This window comes from Panthera tigris, chromosome E2, assembly GCF_018350195.1.
Source record: "Panthera tigris isolate Pti1 chromosome E2, P.tigris_Pti1_mat1.1, whole genome shotgun sequence".
Lineage (NCBI taxonomy): Eukaryota > Metazoa > Chordata > Mammalia > Carnivora > Felidae > Panthera > Panthera tigris.
The window spans coordinates 11,396,594-11,413,350 of NC_056674.1; the positions used below are offsets into that span (position 1 = coordinate 11,396,594).

At 54.1% G+C, this 16,757-nt stretch overlaps 2 protein-coding genes across 2 annotated transcripts; one reads left to right on the forward strand and one right to left on the reverse strand.

Annotated features, from left to right (window-relative positions):
* Window positions 1–284: 284 nt before the first annotated feature.
* On the forward strand, window positions 285–14,341 carry ERCC1 (ERCC excision repair 1, endonuclease non-catalytic subunit). The gene is made up of 10 exons (XM_042969242.1): window positions 285–374; window positions 844–955; window positions 1,916–2,131; window positions 4,213–4,316; window positions 5,172–5,271; window positions 6,231–6,307; window positions 12,707–12,806; window positions 13,582–13,653; window positions 13,850–13,918; window positions 14,238–14,341. The coding sequence occupies exons 2-10, from the start codon at window positions 863–865 to the stop codon at window positions 14,289–14,291; spliced, it is 885 nt and encodes a 294-aa protein (XP_042825176.1). The 5' UTR covers window positions 285–374; window positions 844–862; the 3' UTR covers window positions 14,292–14,341.
* On the reverse strand, window positions 14,183–16,747 carry POLR1G (RNA polymerase I subunit G). The gene is made up of 3 exons (XM_007096600.3): window positions 16,643–16,747; window positions 16,135–16,276; window positions 14,183–15,943 (listed from the first exon to the last, which is right to left on the reverse strand). Exons 1-3 carry the CDS (start codon window positions 16,662–16,664, stop codon window positions 14,686–14,688), a joined length of 1,422 nt encoding a protein of 473 aa, XP_007096662.2. The 5' UTR covers window positions 16,665–16,747; the 3' UTR covers window positions 14,183–14,685.
* Window positions 16,748–16,757: the final 10 nt, after the last annotated feature.

Sequence of the window (16,757 nt, forward strand, 5' to 3'; positions counted from 1 at the left end):
ATCCAAGCCTGTACTGAGGGGAGGAACCTAATTTGCTCTCCCGCCGTTTTTCCCCACTGATTCCTGCCCGGAGCCCGAGCACAAGTTGGTGCTTAATAAGGGCATCAAAATTGAAATTCTCGGCAACCAGGGACGTTCAGGGGGGTAGACGGACGGCTCTCTGTCCAACCCAAATCTCCGCAGTCCTCCAGGATCATAGAGAGCTGCGCAGGGACGGCCCCTGTCGAAGTTCTACCCCTCTGGGGAACGGTGAGGGCGGGATCGAGGGCTAGAGAGGCCGGAAGTGCGGCGAGCCCGGGGACGCGCTGGCCGCGCGGGCGGTGGGATGCCTCTGTCCCTCTCCGGTCTTTTACTCCCGGCTCGGGGACGAGGAGGTGAGTCGTCGCGGCGCTCAGACAGCGGGGCTGGGTCGAGAGGGGCGGGGAGGGACCTCCGGTGGCGATTGGCAGCCGCAGAGGCCAACCAGTCGTTGCAGTGCCTGAGAGATGGACGAGATGGACCGAGGGGAGGGTATCCAAGCGCCAGCCCTGCGGGCGGGACGGAGGGGGACGGAGGCTGGGGCGGGCAAACGGAAGGCGGGGAACAGTGAGGGCGGGGTAACTAGAACGCGAGGGGCGGGGCGAATGAAAAGTCTGGACCGGTAAGGGGCGGGGCGGACGGAAGGTGAGGCTCCGTGTGGGCGGGGCTTTGTAGAATCTGGGGCGCTCCGTGTTTGGAACTTGATGCTCTGGAGCCCTGGGATTTCTTGGGGCGGGATGGCTGTGAGTGGGGGTTCCTGCTGGAAGGATGGGCATGCAGGCGTTGCTGTCTCACTCGCCCCCGCCGCCGTGTCTTCATTTTCAGGCCCCAGAAGAACCTTGGGATGGACGAAGAGGGAGTGCGGCAGCCCTCCGGGCCACCCACGAGGAAGAAGTTCTTCATACCACTGGATGAGGATGAGGCCCCTCCTGCGGGGGTAGGACAGAGGAGGAGATGGGGAGAACGCTGGCAGACTGGGGTGGGGGGGGTGGATTGAGAGGAAGGGGCCTCCAAGGCCCATGGTGTGGTTTAGGAAATGTTGTGGCCTGGGTCACCTTGGGAAAACAGTCCTTTGCTCTCCGCGAGTCTGCTTCCCTATCTGTAAAATGTCATGGTGGTTCCAAGACAGGGCTCTGGCAGAGGCTGCAAACGCAAGCAGCGGGTGGCTTTGGGTTGTGTTTTATGTGGTCAGCCCCCTGGTTTGCAAAGGATGAATTTATTGCTGACATTGGAGAATTGGAAGGCCTTGCAACTAAAAGGAAAAGTCGGCACTTTTGACATCTCTTGGTAAATTGAAGGATCTGACCACGCCGACATCACGTTCCCGCAGGAAAACAATTGGCTGGTGCTGAGTACTGGCCGCTCCGTATGCGCTAGGAAGAAAAAGTGGGCTAAGGGTGCAGGGAATGATGGGGGAGAGGTGCTCCCTTAGGTCAAGGGGCTGCCTCTCTGAGGAGGTGACATCTTGGCAGTGATGTGAAGGAGGTGAAGGAGTGAGCTGTGTGGCAACCTCTGGGGCAGAGGGAACAGCCGATGCAAAGGCCCAGGATCAGAGGGAGCCTGACAGATTTGAGGGCAGCAAGAAGGCCAGTGGGGCTGGAATCGAGAAAGGAAAGGGAAGGAGGTGGGAGAGGAGACAGGGGGAGCAGGGACAGATCTTCTAGAGCCTTGTGGGCTGTGGCGACAGCTTTGGCTTTTACTCTGAGATGGGAGCCACCAGGGTCTCTGAGCAGAGGGATGTGAAATGACCGTGAACAGAACAGACCGCGGGGAGTAAGGATGTAGGTGGGGAGCTGGTCCAAGGGAGAGAAGTTGGTGGCCGGGACCGGTATAGCGGCTGAGGAGCAGGGAGGAGTGGCTAGATTCAGATTTTGACACTCCTCCCCCTCCCCCACAGTTCAAGCCCTTATTCAAGTCCACGCGGAGCCTTCCCACCACGGAGACCTCAGCCCAGGCCGCCCCTCAGACCTACGCTGAGTATGCCATCTCGGGACCTCCAGGAGGGGCTGGGGCTCCACACCCCACGGGGCCAGAACCCCTGGCAGGAGAGACCCCCAACCAGGCCCCCAAAGCGGGGACGAAATCCAGCAGCATCATTGTGAGCCCCCGGCAGGTGAGGAGGGGAAGGAGTAGCGGGGCTTTGAGCTTTCTGGTGGGAAACACGGGTACGGGGGTGGCACTCCGGTGGGCAGTGGAAGGAAGTCAGAGCTCTTGCCATTGCGCTCTGGGCGACGCGAATTCTCTCATTCATCCATCCAACTACCAGGTGTGGGTTGAGGTTGCACCGTGTCTATTCTTTTGTTAAAACAAAAATACCGTAGACTGGGTCGTTCAAACAACAGACTTTTATTTCTCACACTTCCGGGGGCTGGGAAGTCCAAGGTCAAGGCGCTGGCCAATTCAGTGTCCAGGAAGGATCCGCCTCCTGGTTCATAGACTGCTGTCTACTTTCTGTGTCCTCACCTGGCAGAAGGGGTGAAGGAGCTCTCTCGGGTCCCTTTTGTGAGGACCAGTCCCATTCATGGAGGTTCTACCCTCCTGACCTCATCACCGCTCCTCACCTCCCGCCTCCTTTTTTTTTTTTTTCTCAAAGTTTATGTTTTTATTTTGAGAGAGACAGAAACAGCGTGAGTGGGGGAGGGGGAGAGAGCGAATCCCAAGCAGGCTCCATGCTGCCAGCCCGGATCCCGACGTGGGGCTCGAACTCACAACACTGTGAGATCACGACCCGAGCCAAAACCAAGAGTTGGACACTTAACCGACTCTGCCCAACCCACACCCCACCGTGGAGCAGGTCCTACCCTCTTTATTAAAAGCACATTCTTTTTTTTTTTTTTTTTTTTTATTTTATTTATTTTTGGGACAGAGAGAGACAGAGCATGAACGGGGGAGGGGCAGAGAGAGAGGGAGACACAGAATCGGAAACAGGCTCCATGCTCCGAGCCATCAGCCCAGAGCCTGACGCGGGGCTCGAACTCACGGACCGTGAGATCGTGACCTGGCTGAAGTCGGACGCTTAACCGACTGCGCCACCCAGGCGCCCCTTAAAAGCACATTCTACCTCATTTAATAATTACTCGTTCATCCCCGAGATGGTTTTGTGTAACATCTGCGTCCCCCACAAGGCAGGGATCTTTGTCTGTCTTGGTTCCTGCTGTATCACAGCACTTAGACACACAATAGGTGCTCAATAAATACTGCTCGGATGGGTTAGAGGCTGACTTGCTCAGAGAATCTCGATTTGGGGCTACAGGGTATGTTCAGAGTGGAGTGAGAGCCCGAAGCCTGTCCAGCAGATGCCTGACTGTTGGGGGTGGGGGTCACAGGCCACGTGGGGCTTCCTCTCAGATCACTGGGGGCCACGGTGGGGTTAAGAGCAGGCCAAGGGGCAGGTTTGTGCTTTAGGAAGCACTGGCTTCTGTTCGGAGGCCAGGAGGGGGCCCTACTGGGGCAGGCGACCAGGAGGAGGCAGGGTAGGGGCCTGGGTATGGGCTATGGCAGCGCAGGGGGAGACTTTGATGGGGATGTCATCCTGGGGGTGCCCGTGGCCCATTCAGCTAAGCATTCGACTCTTGATTTCGGCTCAGGTCACGATCTCAGAGTCCGTGAGATTGAGCCTTGTGTCAGGCTCTGTGCTGACAGTGCAGAGCCTGCTTGGAGTTCTCTCTCTGCCTGCCTCTCTCTCTCTCTCTCTCTCTCTCTCTCTGTCTCTCAAAATAAGTAAATAAACTTAAAAAAAAAATCCTGGAAGGTAGACGTCCCCCCTGGAGGAGAGGGACGGGTCCGTGACTAGGCTTGGGTCTCTGGATGATGGGCCTGTCCCTGAGATGAGGGGAGGAGGGGCAGGTGCGGGAGCTGGTGCTGAAGGCACTCGGGGTGCAGTGAGGCGGACATCCTGGGGGGAGTGCCCAGCAACCCCAGGGCACACACGTGGGGCTAGGGGAGAGGACTGGGCCTGAGAGACAGACTCAGGGACCCTTTAGTTAAGGCCCAGGTCTGGGGGAGAGGTCTGGGTCAAAGCCAGAGCACCCAAGGGCATTCCCGGCTGAGGAGGTGGACTCCGGAGGGAGGGGAACAGGCACAGGCAGGAGGGGGGATGGGGAGGTGTCGACACAGGTAGGGGGAGGGGAGCCCTGGGGCTGGCAGTGGTCCCAGGGCCCTCCCTGTTAATGGCTTCCGCCCTTCCCTCCCCAGAGGGGCAACCCCGTGCTGAAGTTTGTGCGTAATGTGCCCTGGGAGTTTGGTGACGTGCTTCCCGACTATGTGCTGGGCCAGAGCACCTGTGCCCTGTTCCTCAGGTGAGCTCTGAGGGGGCTGCCCCACCTTCCTGAAGGCCTGCGAGGCTGTGCTCCCATGTTTGGGACCATTGGGTGGGAGACCTTGGGGTGTGGCCCTGTCAGCTCTGGGCCTAGTGACCTGGCCGGGAGGAAGAGGTCTTCTCCTGGAGGTGCCCAGAGGGACGAGAGCGGCAGGCCCAGACTCTGGTTCTGAGGGAGGACAGGCTGGGCGCCTGGAGTCCTGGGTCTGAGCAGGTTGGGGGTAGGGTCCCTCAGGTCCCAGACATCCAGGGTGAGTTGATGAGAGCCAGGATTTCGCCAGCCTGTACCGCAGTTAAGCAAGTTCCCTCTCCATTCCCGGGCGCCCCTCTGCACACAGAGCTAGATGGGGGAAGTGAACCTTCTAAGTTCCTGTCCTCCCTGCAAGGTACGAGAGCCGGTGGCTGCTGGACAGAGATGTCCCCTAGTTCCCTGGGTGGAGAAGCCACCCCAGCCCCTCCCTGCCAGTGCCTTCTGAGGCTAAAGCAGACAGTCCCTGGGATGGGCCTGCTTCCCAAGACCAGCTGCCCCGTGTCTCCCAGTCCACACCCTCTAGGCACTTGTCTCCTGTCCTCTACCCGAAGCCCAAGTCTCTTCCCTTCCCCAGTGAGGAACCTGGGGTCCATCCCTCCAGGGAAGCCAGAGCCAGTCAGTCCTTTCTGCCAACCCCGCCATCCCCTTCCTTGATGGGTGACCTGAGGCAAGTCACTTAACTTCTCTGAGCCTTAGGTCCCGGTGTCGCCCGCGCCGTCTGCATTCCAGTGAGAGTAAAGAAGGGCTCCCAGGGTTTTGGGGAGAGCGAGACCTCTCAATCCCTCCCTCTCCCCTGCCCCCCAGCCTCCGCTACCACAACCTCCACCCGGACTACATCCACGGGCGGCTGCAGAGCCTGGGGAAGAGCTTCGCCCTGCGGGTCCTGCTCGTCCAGGTGGACGTGGTAAGCAGGGGTCACTTCCCCCCCCGGCCTCGTGGTCCTCATCTGTCGGGCCACGCAGCAGCCAAGTGGATCGTTGAATCCCAAGAGAAGGTGCAAGTTGAACCATTTTTACATCGGACATTAACACCCTGTGTTGGCAAGGGGGCGCGAGGGTAAACTCCTGTCTCCTCCTTCCCTACACCACTTCCGCTGGTCCCAGCCCTCTGCCACCTGAGTGTGTTTTGAAGCTATGTCATCCTATCTTCACAGCCTGGCCCGCCTGGGTCTCTGCCCCAGCCTCTTCTCTCGTCTCAGGGCCTCCAGCCCCAACGGCTTCCATCCTCACAGCAGCTGGGGGGGGGGGGTTCCTAAAGCACAGATCTGATGTCCAGACCCCTCCATGGCTCCCCAGTGCCTCGCTATGGCCCGTGAGGCCATGTGACCGGACCCCTGCCCTGCTCTCTGGGTTCATTTCCCAGCTTCCATGTGGTCGCCCTTTCTTTTACGTTCTCCATCACATTCCGTGTGAATTGCAATTCCTCAAGTCCTTCCCCCCCCCTCCTGTCTTCCCTATGTTTAAAATGTCCTTTTCGTTCTCCTTTGCCTCCTTCACTCCTCCTCCTCCTTCAGGTCTCAGTTCAGATGTCCCCTCTTCCAGGAAGCTCTCCCTGATCCCCTGGGCAAGTCAGGTATCCGCTCCTGCTCTCCCATCCCAATCCTGGCCACTCTGGGTCATCACTGTATGGGGACAGTTTGATCTCCCTCATCAGACTGTGAGCCCCAGCGGGCAGAGCCCTGGCTCTCTTGGTTACTGTGTGTTACCAGCATTGCCCAGCACAGGCGGGCACCCAGTCAGAGCTTAGGGAGTGCCTTAAGTGGAAGGCTCTTGGCATCCTACTGTGGCATAACCTACTGTTCTTCAAGACTATAATTCCTTGTTGACTACCAGATTTCCCATTCTGATTTTCTTTTCCACCCAGAAAGATCCACAGCAGGCCCTCAAGGAGCTGGCTAAGATGTGTATCCTGGCTGACTGCACCCTGGTCCTTGCCTGGAGGTGAGACCGAGGCTTCCCTGCCCAGGTCAGGCTCTATCCTAAGAGTCGGTCCACCCTTCTGCCCCCCAGCCCTTTCCTTCTGCCATGAGCTCCCCATGTGAGCCTGGTCCCGGCACTGCCTCTCTCTCGGCCTCAATTTCTGCATCTTTAAAATAGGATCTTAATATTTGTCTTCTAGGGCTATAGTCACAAAAGCAGGTGATATAGATCAAATTGCCAGGGCCATACTGCTTACTTACGAATCAGACCTAAAGTCTGTCTGAATAATTAATTCCACATCTAGGTTTCTAAAGACTATTTAAATTTTTCTTTTAATGTTTATTTAATTTTGAGAGAGTGAGAGCTAGAGTACGAGCAGGGAAGAAGCAGAGAGAGAGGGAGACACAGAATCTGAAGCAGGTTCTAGGCTCCAGGCTGTCAGCACAGAGCCCGACGTGGGGCTCGAACCCATGAGCCATGAGGTCATGACCTGAGCTGAAGTCAGATGCTTAACTGACTGAGCCACCCAGGCGCCCCTCTAAAGACTATTTAGATTGGCTAATTTCCAGTTGGAAAAAAAGACATACCTTCCTCACCCCATAAGAAAAAAAAATTAAATCCTGAGAAATTGACATAAAACAGGTGTTAGAAGAAATCGTTCTTTTTTAAGTAATTAGGCTTGTTATTTATTTATTTTTTTACGTTTATTTATTTATTTTGAGAAAGAGAGGAGGAGGGCCAGAGAGAGAGGGAAAGAGAGGGAATCCCAAGCTGGGCTCTATCCTGGAGCTGACACACCAGGGCTCAGCTCACAAACTGTGAGATCATGATTTGAGCTTGAATCAAGGGTCGGATGCCTAATCAGCTGAGCCACTCAGGTGCCCTAGAAGAAATCTTATAGGGGAATATATATCTAGCTTTTAATGTTTATTTTATTTTTGAGAGAGAGAGAGCACACACAAGCGGGGGAGGGGTAGAGCGAGAAAGAGACACAGAATCCAAAGCAGGCTCGAAGCTCTGAGCTGTCAGCACAAAGCCCAACACGGGGCTCAAACCCATGAACTTTGAGATCATGACCTGAACTAAGTCTGACATTTAACTGACTGAACCATCCAGGCACCCCAGGAGAATATTTGTTATAATCTTGGGGTAGGAAAAGTCTTCCAAAGCAAGACCCAGAACCCCAAAGCCGTAAAGGAAAAGGTTGGCTGATTTGAGAAAATTAAAATTTTAAAACTTCTGGGTGGTAAGACATACTGTAAATAAAGTTGAAAGACAAGTGACAAATTGCCAAAAAGTATTTGCTGTGTATATATTGCATATACAAATGTGTGTATATATATATATACATATATATATATGTATATATATATATATACATACATATAAATAGAAAATACTTAACATCTCTAATTTATGTATGTATATATAAGTTATATTTATACAGTGCAAATACATTTAAATGTTTATATTCATATGCATATATTTAAACATGTTTATTATATATTTATATATGTAAAGAACTTCCCACAAGTCAATAAGAACCCAAATAAGAGTTTAACGCAGGTTGCCAAAACACATGAAAAAATATCAACCATATGGTTTATCAAGAAAAAAGCACATTTTAAAAAACGAGGTGCTGGGGCATCTGGGTGGCTCAGTTGGTTAAGCGTCTGACTTTGGCTCAGATTGTGATCTGGCAGTTCCTGAGTTCCAGCCCCGTGTGGGGCTCTCTGCTGTCCATGCAGAGGCTACTTTGGATCCTCTGTCTCCCTCTCTCTCTCTGCCCCTCCCCTGCTTGTGCTCTCTCTCTCAAAAATGAGAAACATTCAGGGGCGCCTGGGTAGCTCAGTTGGTTAAGCGTCCGGCTTTGGCTCAGGTCATGATCTCGTGGTTCGAGAGTTCAAACCCCACATCGGGCTCTGTGCTAACAGCTCGGAGCCTGGAGCCTGCTTCAGAGTCTGTCTCTGTTTTTCTCTGTCCCTCCCCCACTTGCACATTGTCTGTCTCTCTCTCTCAAATATAAATAAACATTAAAAAAAAAAAACCAAAGTGAGGTGCCCTAAATTTGGTGCAAATCTCTCGTATGGATAGTACGAAACGGGCACCCGCATATTTGCTTGGCAGGAGATTTGACGGGCTATTGAAACACAAAATAGACACCACTCTTCGACACAGAAACTCCTGCACTAGGATAGTCCCTGCCCGTGTGTGCTCACGCGTGTCCGAAGTGACATGGGCCATCACTGTAGCATCAGTGGGTGAGAACCAGAGTTGCAGAAGCGAACGGCCTCGTATTTGTATTTATATACAGAAGGGAGGAAGAAAATGAGCTGTGTTTATGAACAGACTCGTATGTGGATAAACCGAAAAGGGCTCCAGAGGCTCCAGAGGCTCCAGGCCCTGGACAGTGCTGACCTCTGGGGACCGTATGAGGCATAGATGGGGATGAGAGCGGGGCTGTTGTCTTCTGCTTCTCTTTGTTCTGAATATAGACACTGGTTAAACTTTCTTGTGTTAAATAGATGGCACGTTCACGTAGTTCACAGATGAGAAGCGACACGAAAATGTTATGTGTGTGCATACGTCTAGTCGTACATATATATGGTACATACACACGGTGTATATACATGTGGCAGTGTAGACATATGGTTATATATAGATGCTGTTCTGTGCCTTACGTGGTCGTGTCCTTACCTGGAGATCTCTCTCTCTCTCTCTCTCTCTCTCTTTTTTTTTTTTTTAAAGTTTATTATTTTGAGAGAGAGAGAGACACAAGCAGGGAAGAAGCAGAGAGGGAGACAGAGAGAGAGAGAGAGAGAGAGAGAGAGAGAGAAGCCCAAGTGGGCACAATGCAGGACTTGAACTCACAAACTGTGAGATCATGACCTGGTCCGACCGGAGCCTAGAGTCAGATGCTTAACCGGCTGAGCCACTCCAGGCGCCCCTTTAAAAAAACATTTTTTTTTTTTAAGTTTATTTATGTATTTAGAGAGAGTGCTCAAGAGTGTGAGCGGGGGACGGGCAGAGAGCTAGAGGGAGAGAGAATCCCAAGCAGGCTCTCCGTTGTCAGCACGGAGCCCGACGCAGGGTGTTCATATTTTTAAAAATACTAATTTTTTAGAGCATTAAAAAAAAAATTTTTTTTTAATTTTTTTTATTACATTTATTTATTTTTGAGAGACAGAGTGAGTCAAGGTGAGAGTGGGGGAGGGGCAGAGAGAGAAGGAGACAGAACTTGAAGCAGGCTCCAGGCTCTGAGCTGTCAGCACAGAGCCCAACGCGGGGCTCAAACCCACAAACTGTGAGATCATGACCTGAGCCGAAGTCGGACGCCTAACCGACTTAGCCACCCAACTGCCCCCCAAATTTTTTTTCTTAATGTTTATTTATTTTTGAGAGAGACAGAGCATGAGTGGGGAGGGGCAGAGAGAGAGAGAGGGAGACACAGAACCTAAAGCAGGCTCCAGGCTCTGAGCTGTCAGCACAGAGCCCAACATGGGACTCGAACTCACGGGGCGTGAGATCATGACCTGTTGCTCTCTGTTTTACATTCTGAGTCTTAACAAAGGTATGATAATGTGTCCATAAATTCTGTATCACACAGAATAGTTGTACTGCCCTAAAATTTCCCGTGTTCCACTTATTCATCCCTTCCACCCCCAAACTCCTCATCTTTTCACAGTCTGCTTAGTTTTGCCTTTTTCAGGATATCATATAGTTGGAATCATACAATCTGTAGTAGAAATAGAAAAACCCACGGTTCTCCTTGTGTGTAGGAAAAAAAATGCCAGTTCTTCCCTAATGTGGGTCTTTATCCTGTGTGTGTGTGTGTGTGTGTGTGTTTAATCTTTATTCATTTTTGAGAGAGAAGAGAGAGGGAGAACAAGTGGGGGAGGGCAGAAGAGAGAGAGAGAGAGGGGGGGACAGAGGATCCAAAGCAGGCTCTGTGCTTACAGTACAGGGCTGTGTGGGGCTCGAACTCACAAACCGTGAGATCAGGACCTGAGCCCAAGTCAGACCACCAGATGCGCCAAAGTTTTTCCCACACCAAGCAAGTCTCTGCAGCACCAGCTGGGCGTCCTACCGTTTGACTCACTTCTGACACTACCTGGGGATGGCCTCAGGTCCCACAGGTGAAGGGGCTCAGTCCAACACTGCCCCCCCCCCCCCACTTCAGACGCCAGTCATAAACCCCGCTTGTACTTCTGACCGTCCCGCTCCCAGTGACTCCCTGAGAGGCTCAGAGCTCAGGGAAGCACATTTTCCGGTTTAATAAAGGATATGATGTTAAGAGAATCAACAGCAAGACGATGAGAGACGTAGGGCGAGAGGTCTGGGAGGGTCCTGCGTGCAGGAGTTTCTGTCCCCGTGGAATTGGGGTGTATCACTTCCCAGTGGCTGCCCTTCTGGAAGCTCTGAGTCCCCTAGTACTGGGATTATATGGAGTCTTCCTTACGTGGACCCGGTTGAGGATTAGCTCCATTTCCAGCCCCCATCCAGGAGCCCACCCAGAGTCATCTCTGTAGGACAAAAGATGCTCCTCTGTGTTCTTATCACTGAGGAGTTGGAAGGTTCTCGGGGGCTCTGTGCCGGGAACCAGGGCAAGAGACCATATATATTTCCTATTACCTCACAGAAGCCTTTTCAGACCGGCTTTTCTCACTTAGCAGTATTCTTTTAACCTCCCTCCGTGCCTTCTTGTAATTTGGTAGCTTACTCTTCTTTAAAAAAAAATTTTTTTTTTTTAATATTCGTCTATTTTTGACAGAGCATGAGTGGGGAGGGGCAGAGAGAGAGGCAGACACAGAATCCGAAGCAGGCTCCAGGCTCCGAGCTGTCGGCACAGAGCCCGACACGGGGCTCAAACCCACAAACCATGAGATCATGATCTGAGAGGAAGTCAGACACTTAACCGACTGAGCCACCCAGGCGCCGTGGTAGCTCAGTCTTCTTATTGCTGAATAATATCCCATTGTCCGGATGCACATTCTTTCCCAGCTGCGTAATATTCCATCGTGGAGATAGGCCAGGTCATGACCTTGAACTCATGACCCCAAGAGATCAAGAGTTGCATACTTTACCGACCAGGCTCTTGGGCAAGTGACTCAACCCCCCCCGCTGGTCTCTTTCCCTCTCTGTGTATAATGGTTTGAAAATAATAATTGCCTTAGAGGATCCTTCTCTGGAAGCTTCTGAACACAGTGAGTTAGAACAGTGCATCGGCCCCCGGAAGGGGAATGTTTCCTATGTCTTTACATCCAAATTATGGGATATTTTGCAACCATCCCACGAAAGAGGTCAAGCTCTTTCTGCTGACATAGGAAGACATCCTGCTGAGAACTGCAGAGGGCAAAAATGAAAGCAAATTGTAGAACAGGACGCAATGTGCTCACTGTGTGCCCTGAACAAATTAAGAACCGGAACGATAATCCTGCTGCAGTGAGGGGAGAGCCACAAAGCCCATGTAACGGGAAAAAAACAATTAGAAAAATGCAGGTTTCTTTCGGGAATATGGACCAACACTTGATCAGCAAAGATGGCTTATTAGCTGGGATTTGAAGGCTCACAGAAAATGCCTCGGCACAAGTCCTTCCTTTACTTGGACTCAACTCCCTAGTCTCAAGTTCAAAGAACAAAAAAGGCCAGCTTTCTCCCAGTGCTAATAAACTTGGGTTACTTTATTGCGCACACATACAAACCCTTTTTAAGATTCGGTTGTCCCACCTACCTTTGAAACTGTTCATTACATGTCAAAAAAAAAAGGAAAAAACCTCAGTGCCTGACGTGAAAATTAATGGCGATTATTAAATCAGGTTAGTTGCTATAAAAGCTTCAGCAGTCGGCTCACCCCGCAGCCTTTCTCTTGAAAGTGCGCTATATTAAAAATCTTCAGTGGGAACTGAATTGCATCCTGAGTTTTGTCTTCCTGCGGCTGGGAAAATAGTAACAGTGTTTCTGGTTTTTCTCCCGCCCCGGCTCCACCGCGCTGACTTCCCTTCCAGAATAGCTCACATTTCTTAAACGGGCTCTAAGTGCCAGGCACGGTTCTGAGCGCTTGGGAGCGATGACGCGTGCGATTGTCACAATTCCGCTATCCACGCCACTCTGCAGATGAGGACACTGAGGCCCAGAGAGAGAAAATCACTGGCCCTGGGGTCACGCAGGTGGGAAGGGCGAACCTGAGCCCAACAACTCGTCAGGCTCCCAAGCTCTCTCCCTTTGCCAGCAAAGATGTGTAAAGATGTGCCTGGCCGGGGTTCCCGCCAGGGACCTTTTCGGGGAGGAAAGTTCGGTTTGCTCTGTATTCGAGTTTGGAACTTTTAGCGTCGGCACTGACTACTACTACGGCAATGAAATGAATCTAAAACATGACCACTGCCCTCACCACACTGGCTGACCCGAATGTTCTCACCCCAGCCCTGAGGAGGCCGGGCGGTACCTGGAGACCTACAAGGCCTATGAGCAGAAGCCGGCGGACCTCCTGATGGAGAAGCTGGAACAGGACTTCGTCGCCCGGGTGAGGCCACTACACCCCCCTGCCTGCCCCCCCCCCCCGCCCCCGGCCCCTCCCTGCTGCTGGAATCCTACCTCTCCTCCCCAGTCTCCCCCTCAGTTCATCACCTTTCTCTTCCTAAGCACAAACTTGTTTCTGTCCTCCCCAGCTCAGAATCCTCCCATGGCTCCCCAGTACCCTCAGGGAAAGCCTGGCCTTCTCACCACACCCTACAAGGTCCTGCCTATTCCGCCCAGCAGCTCTGTCCACCCCTGACCTTGCATGCATTCTGGCCAGGCTGGCTGGCTCAGTCCCTCCTGTGTCCCCAGCACCACCCAGCACTCGGTGGGTACGCAGGGAGTATTTACCAAATGAAGCATTTAACCTGAGCTCCAACGCCTGAGTAATGGTGGATGTCCACCACCACTCCCGAGGCGGGTACTGTTAGGACCCCCATTTGCCTGAAAAGAAAGTCCAGAGGTCAATTCCCTTGCCCAGCCCTCATCGGGAGCAAGCAGTGGGGCCGGGTTTTGAACACAGATCTGACTCCAGAGCCTATGGTCTACCCTGGGCAGAACCAACTCAAGAGAAATGGCATTTATCTTCTCATGATGTGACCAATATTCTCTCAGCTAGTGGGGGACCCACTCTGAGATGAACTTTTAATCAGCCAAAAGGGGGGGTATTTATTGAATACCTCCTGCCTGCGGGGCAGTCTGGGGACACAGTGGTGACCCAGCGCTCAGATCGCTCTCATTTCTTCTCCTGCCGCACCTCTGCCTCCTCCCCTCCCTTGCAGGTGACTGAATGCCTGACCACCGTGAAGTCTGTCAATAAAACCGACAGCCAGACCCTCCTAACTACTTTTGGGGTAAGGAATGGTTCCCTTGTCCTGATGGCATTTCTGCCCCCCTTGCTTTTTCAAGGAATGTCCCCCCCCACCCCCCGCCACCCCTGCCCTCCCACAGGACCTCACCTCCTTCCAGGGAGATCTTAGACCCCCGATGAGCTGGGGCAGGGTAGTTTTGTGCTCCCCATCTCTGACCCTCACCTTCCACCTTCCTCAGTCTCTGGAACAGCTCATAGCTGCGTCCCGAGAAGATCTGGCTTTGTGCCCGGGCCTGGGGCCCCAAAAGGTAAGAACTGTGGGAATGGGCTTGAGGGGTCGGGGACAGGAGGGAGCACTACATAGATGGCACCTCAGATCCCAAAGTTCTAAGGCTGTGGAAGGCCCACAGTGCTTCTCCTACAGTTGGGGAAAACCGAGGCCCAGAGAGGGTGGGGACCAGCCCTAACTCACATAGGCAGCCTGGGACAGAATCAAGATCAGGATGTTTCTCTCCCAGCCCCCAGAGTCCCCTCCGAGCCGAAACCGAAAGAACCAAAGCCCACTCTGGATGTAGCAAGCAGATGGCTCATTTAATGACCAGTTCCTTGTTTCTTGCTCTCACACAGGCCCGGAGGCTGTTTGATGTCCTACACGAGCCCTTCTTGAAAGTGCCCCGATGACCCCAGCCGCCAGAGAGGCCCTCGTTGTAACAATAAAGCATTTTCCAGGCTCGGGCTGCTTCTGGTGCGGCGGCGCCGTCATCGGGAAGGGGTTCTCTGTTCTCGCTCTCTGCTGGCCCAGGCGGTCACCTCCGGCTTTTTTCTTTTCTTCCCCTTTCTTTTCCTTTCTCTTTCTTTCTTTTTTTTTTTGTTTTAAAGTGTATTTATTTTGAGGGAGAGGAGACAGAGAACCCCAAGCAGGCTCCACACTGTCGGTGCACGGCCTGATGCGGCGCTCGATCTCGTGAAACGCGAGATCGTGACCTGAGCCAAAATCGAGAGTCTCAACCGACTGAGCCACCCAGGCGCCCCTCCAGCTTTTCTTGACCACAGTCGTCAGTTTCCCTGGAGGAGGCTACACAGGATCCGGCTGCAGCCTCTTTGACTTCTTCTCCCGGCCTGTGGAAGCCACCTCCCCAGGCTCTGGACCCCGCGGCGGCTCTGGCATCTCCTCCCGGGGTGCTGCCTCTGGCACCCCGCTTTCCCGGCCCCGTTTCTTCTTCTTCTTCTTCTTAGCAGATGCTGGATCTGCCCCTGCCTCAGGTTCACGCTCTTCCGGAAGCTCAGGCTCCATCGGCTCACCCTGTGGGTCCGTAACCTCAGTCCTCGGCTCAGTTGCTCTGAGCCCCCGTTCTTTCTTCTTCTTCTTGGTGGATGCTAGAGCCGCCTGACCCTCAAGGTCACCTGGCGACTCAGGCTCCACCGTCACGTCTTGCCGTTTTTCTCTCTTCCTCCTCTTTTTGGCGGGTGTTGGAGCTGCCTCAGCCTGAAGCTCAACTTCTCGTGGTGGTTCAGGCTCTATCATCTCCCCTGGGAGTTCCAGAGGCCTCCTCTCCAGCTCTAGAGCCTCATCAGTCCCCGGCTCCATCATGACTCTGTGCCCCTTGTCTTTTTTCTTCTTCTTCCTCGAAGATGGCAGTGGGACGGCTTCCTCCCGTGGCTCCTCCTTCAACTGCGGCTGAGACTCAACGGGCATCCTTTCCCCAGGCTCCCTCTCTTCCGTCCCCTTCAGCCTCTTCCTCTTCCTGGTGGTGGATGATGGCAACAGCGCTTCCGGAGGCTCCGGCATCTCGGCTGCAGGTTCGGCTGTCACCAGCTCCATCACGTCCAGTTCTGGCGGCTCCTGCTTTTTCTTCTTCTTCTTCTTCGCCACATCCGGGGACCCCAAAGCTGTGTCCACCGCCAGGGCCCCCAGCCCATTCACTGCCTCCTGGGGAGCTGGGGCCTCTGGTGTTTGCCTCTTCTTTTTCCTCTTTTTTGAGGCGGGTGACTTCAGTGCCAAGGCTGACCCAGGCCCTGTTACTGGTAGGCCGCCTCCAAAGGCACAGAAGCGGGGTCTCAGGTCAGGGGGGATCTGTGGCGGGGGGCTCGTTGGAATAGGCTGCAGCAGGGTCCCTGGTGGGGATTCCCGGGAACCCTCAAAGATCCTCAGGCTGCCCTGGGGGGCTGGGGCACAGGTGAGTCCCCCCCCTGCCGCCACGGAGGGAGCCAGCAGGATTGCTCCTCCAGCCTGGGGACCGCTGCTTCTGAGGACCCGGTAGCGGTGCCGCTTGCCTGCCAACTTGCCCTTCACAATCTGGGAGCCAGAGAGAGGCACTAGCCGCCCGTTGAGGCTGCGAGGAGAAAGGGGAAGGCAGGAGCTCCGTCAGATTCTTTCCGTGAAACGGGGGGGGGGGGGGGGGGGGGGGGGGGGAAGAGCTGAAAACCGCGTTTCTGGAAGCCTAAGAAAAGCCCCTCTAAACTTCCTCCAAGTTCAGCCACGAGGATGGAGCATATTCCCAGGAGGTGGCCTGGGACCACTCACCAGTCTGGGGCGAAGTCTACAGGGGCCTGGATAAGCCACAGTTCCGTATCTGGGTCTGTTAACACTTCCAAAGAGAAACGGGTGGGCTCTGAGGTTGGGGACGTCGCGGTAAAGTTGGGGGGGCAAGAGAACTGAGCAGCACCTGCAGAAGGGGAAATGGGGGTCTGCTGACACTTCCCGTGAATCCAATTCTCCAGGGCGCCTAGGGGGCCCACTGGCCCCAGCCTCTTGAGCGCCTCAACCCCTCACCCGGTCTCTTCTCTGCCTGCTCCCCAGAGGCAGCCCTGTCTCCACCGATCCAATCCCGGGGGGCGCCCTTCGCTCCACCGGTAGTTTCCCCCACCCCGTACGCTCCCTCGGTCTGAAGTCCCTTCCTCGCGGGCGATACACTCTCCACAGGTCCTGTCTCGAGGATGTCCCTTTTTCCGTCCGAACGCTCCTGGGCGCCCCTTTCTCCTCCCGGCGGCCAACTCTCCGCACCCCGTCGGCCCGCCCTGATGCGACTCACCGCCGGACGGGGTCCCCGCCATCCCCGGACCCGTGCCTCCCTCAGACCCAACCGCCGGAGCCTCAGGAGCTCCGTGGACGACCACGTGGAACCAGAGGGGCGGGGCCTCGTCCGG

What these genes read in the sequence shown, in the direction of transcription:
- ERCC1 (XM_042969242.1), top strand. Translation starts at nt 863, where the DNA reads ATGGACGAAGAGGGAGTGCGGCAGCCCTCCGGGCCACCCACGAGGAAG. An exon ending in AACAGGACTTCGTCGCCCGG is followed by an intron (nt 12,807 to 13,581) that starts GTGAGGCCACTA and finishes CCTCCCTTGCAG; the next exon opens with GTGACTGAATGCCTGACCAC. An exon ending in CGGGCCTGGGGCCCCAAAAG is followed by an intron (nt 13,919 to 14,237) that starts GTAAGAACTGTG and finishes GCTCTCACACAG; the next exon opens with GCCCGGAGGCTGTTTGATGT.
- POLR1G (XM_007096600.3), bottom strand. Translation starts at nt 16,664, where the DNA reads ATGGCGGGGACCCCGTCCGGCG. An exon ending in GGCGGGGACCCCGTCCGGCG is followed by an intron (nt 16,277 to 16,642) that starts GTGAGTCGCATC and finishes CCCCTTCTGCAG; the next exon opens with GTGCTGCTCAGTTCTCTTGC. An exon ending in GTAGACTTCGCCCCAGACTG is followed by an intron (nt 15,944 to 16,134) that starts GTGAGTGGTCCC and finishes TTCTCCTCGCAG; the next exon opens with CCTCAACGGGCGGCTAGTGC.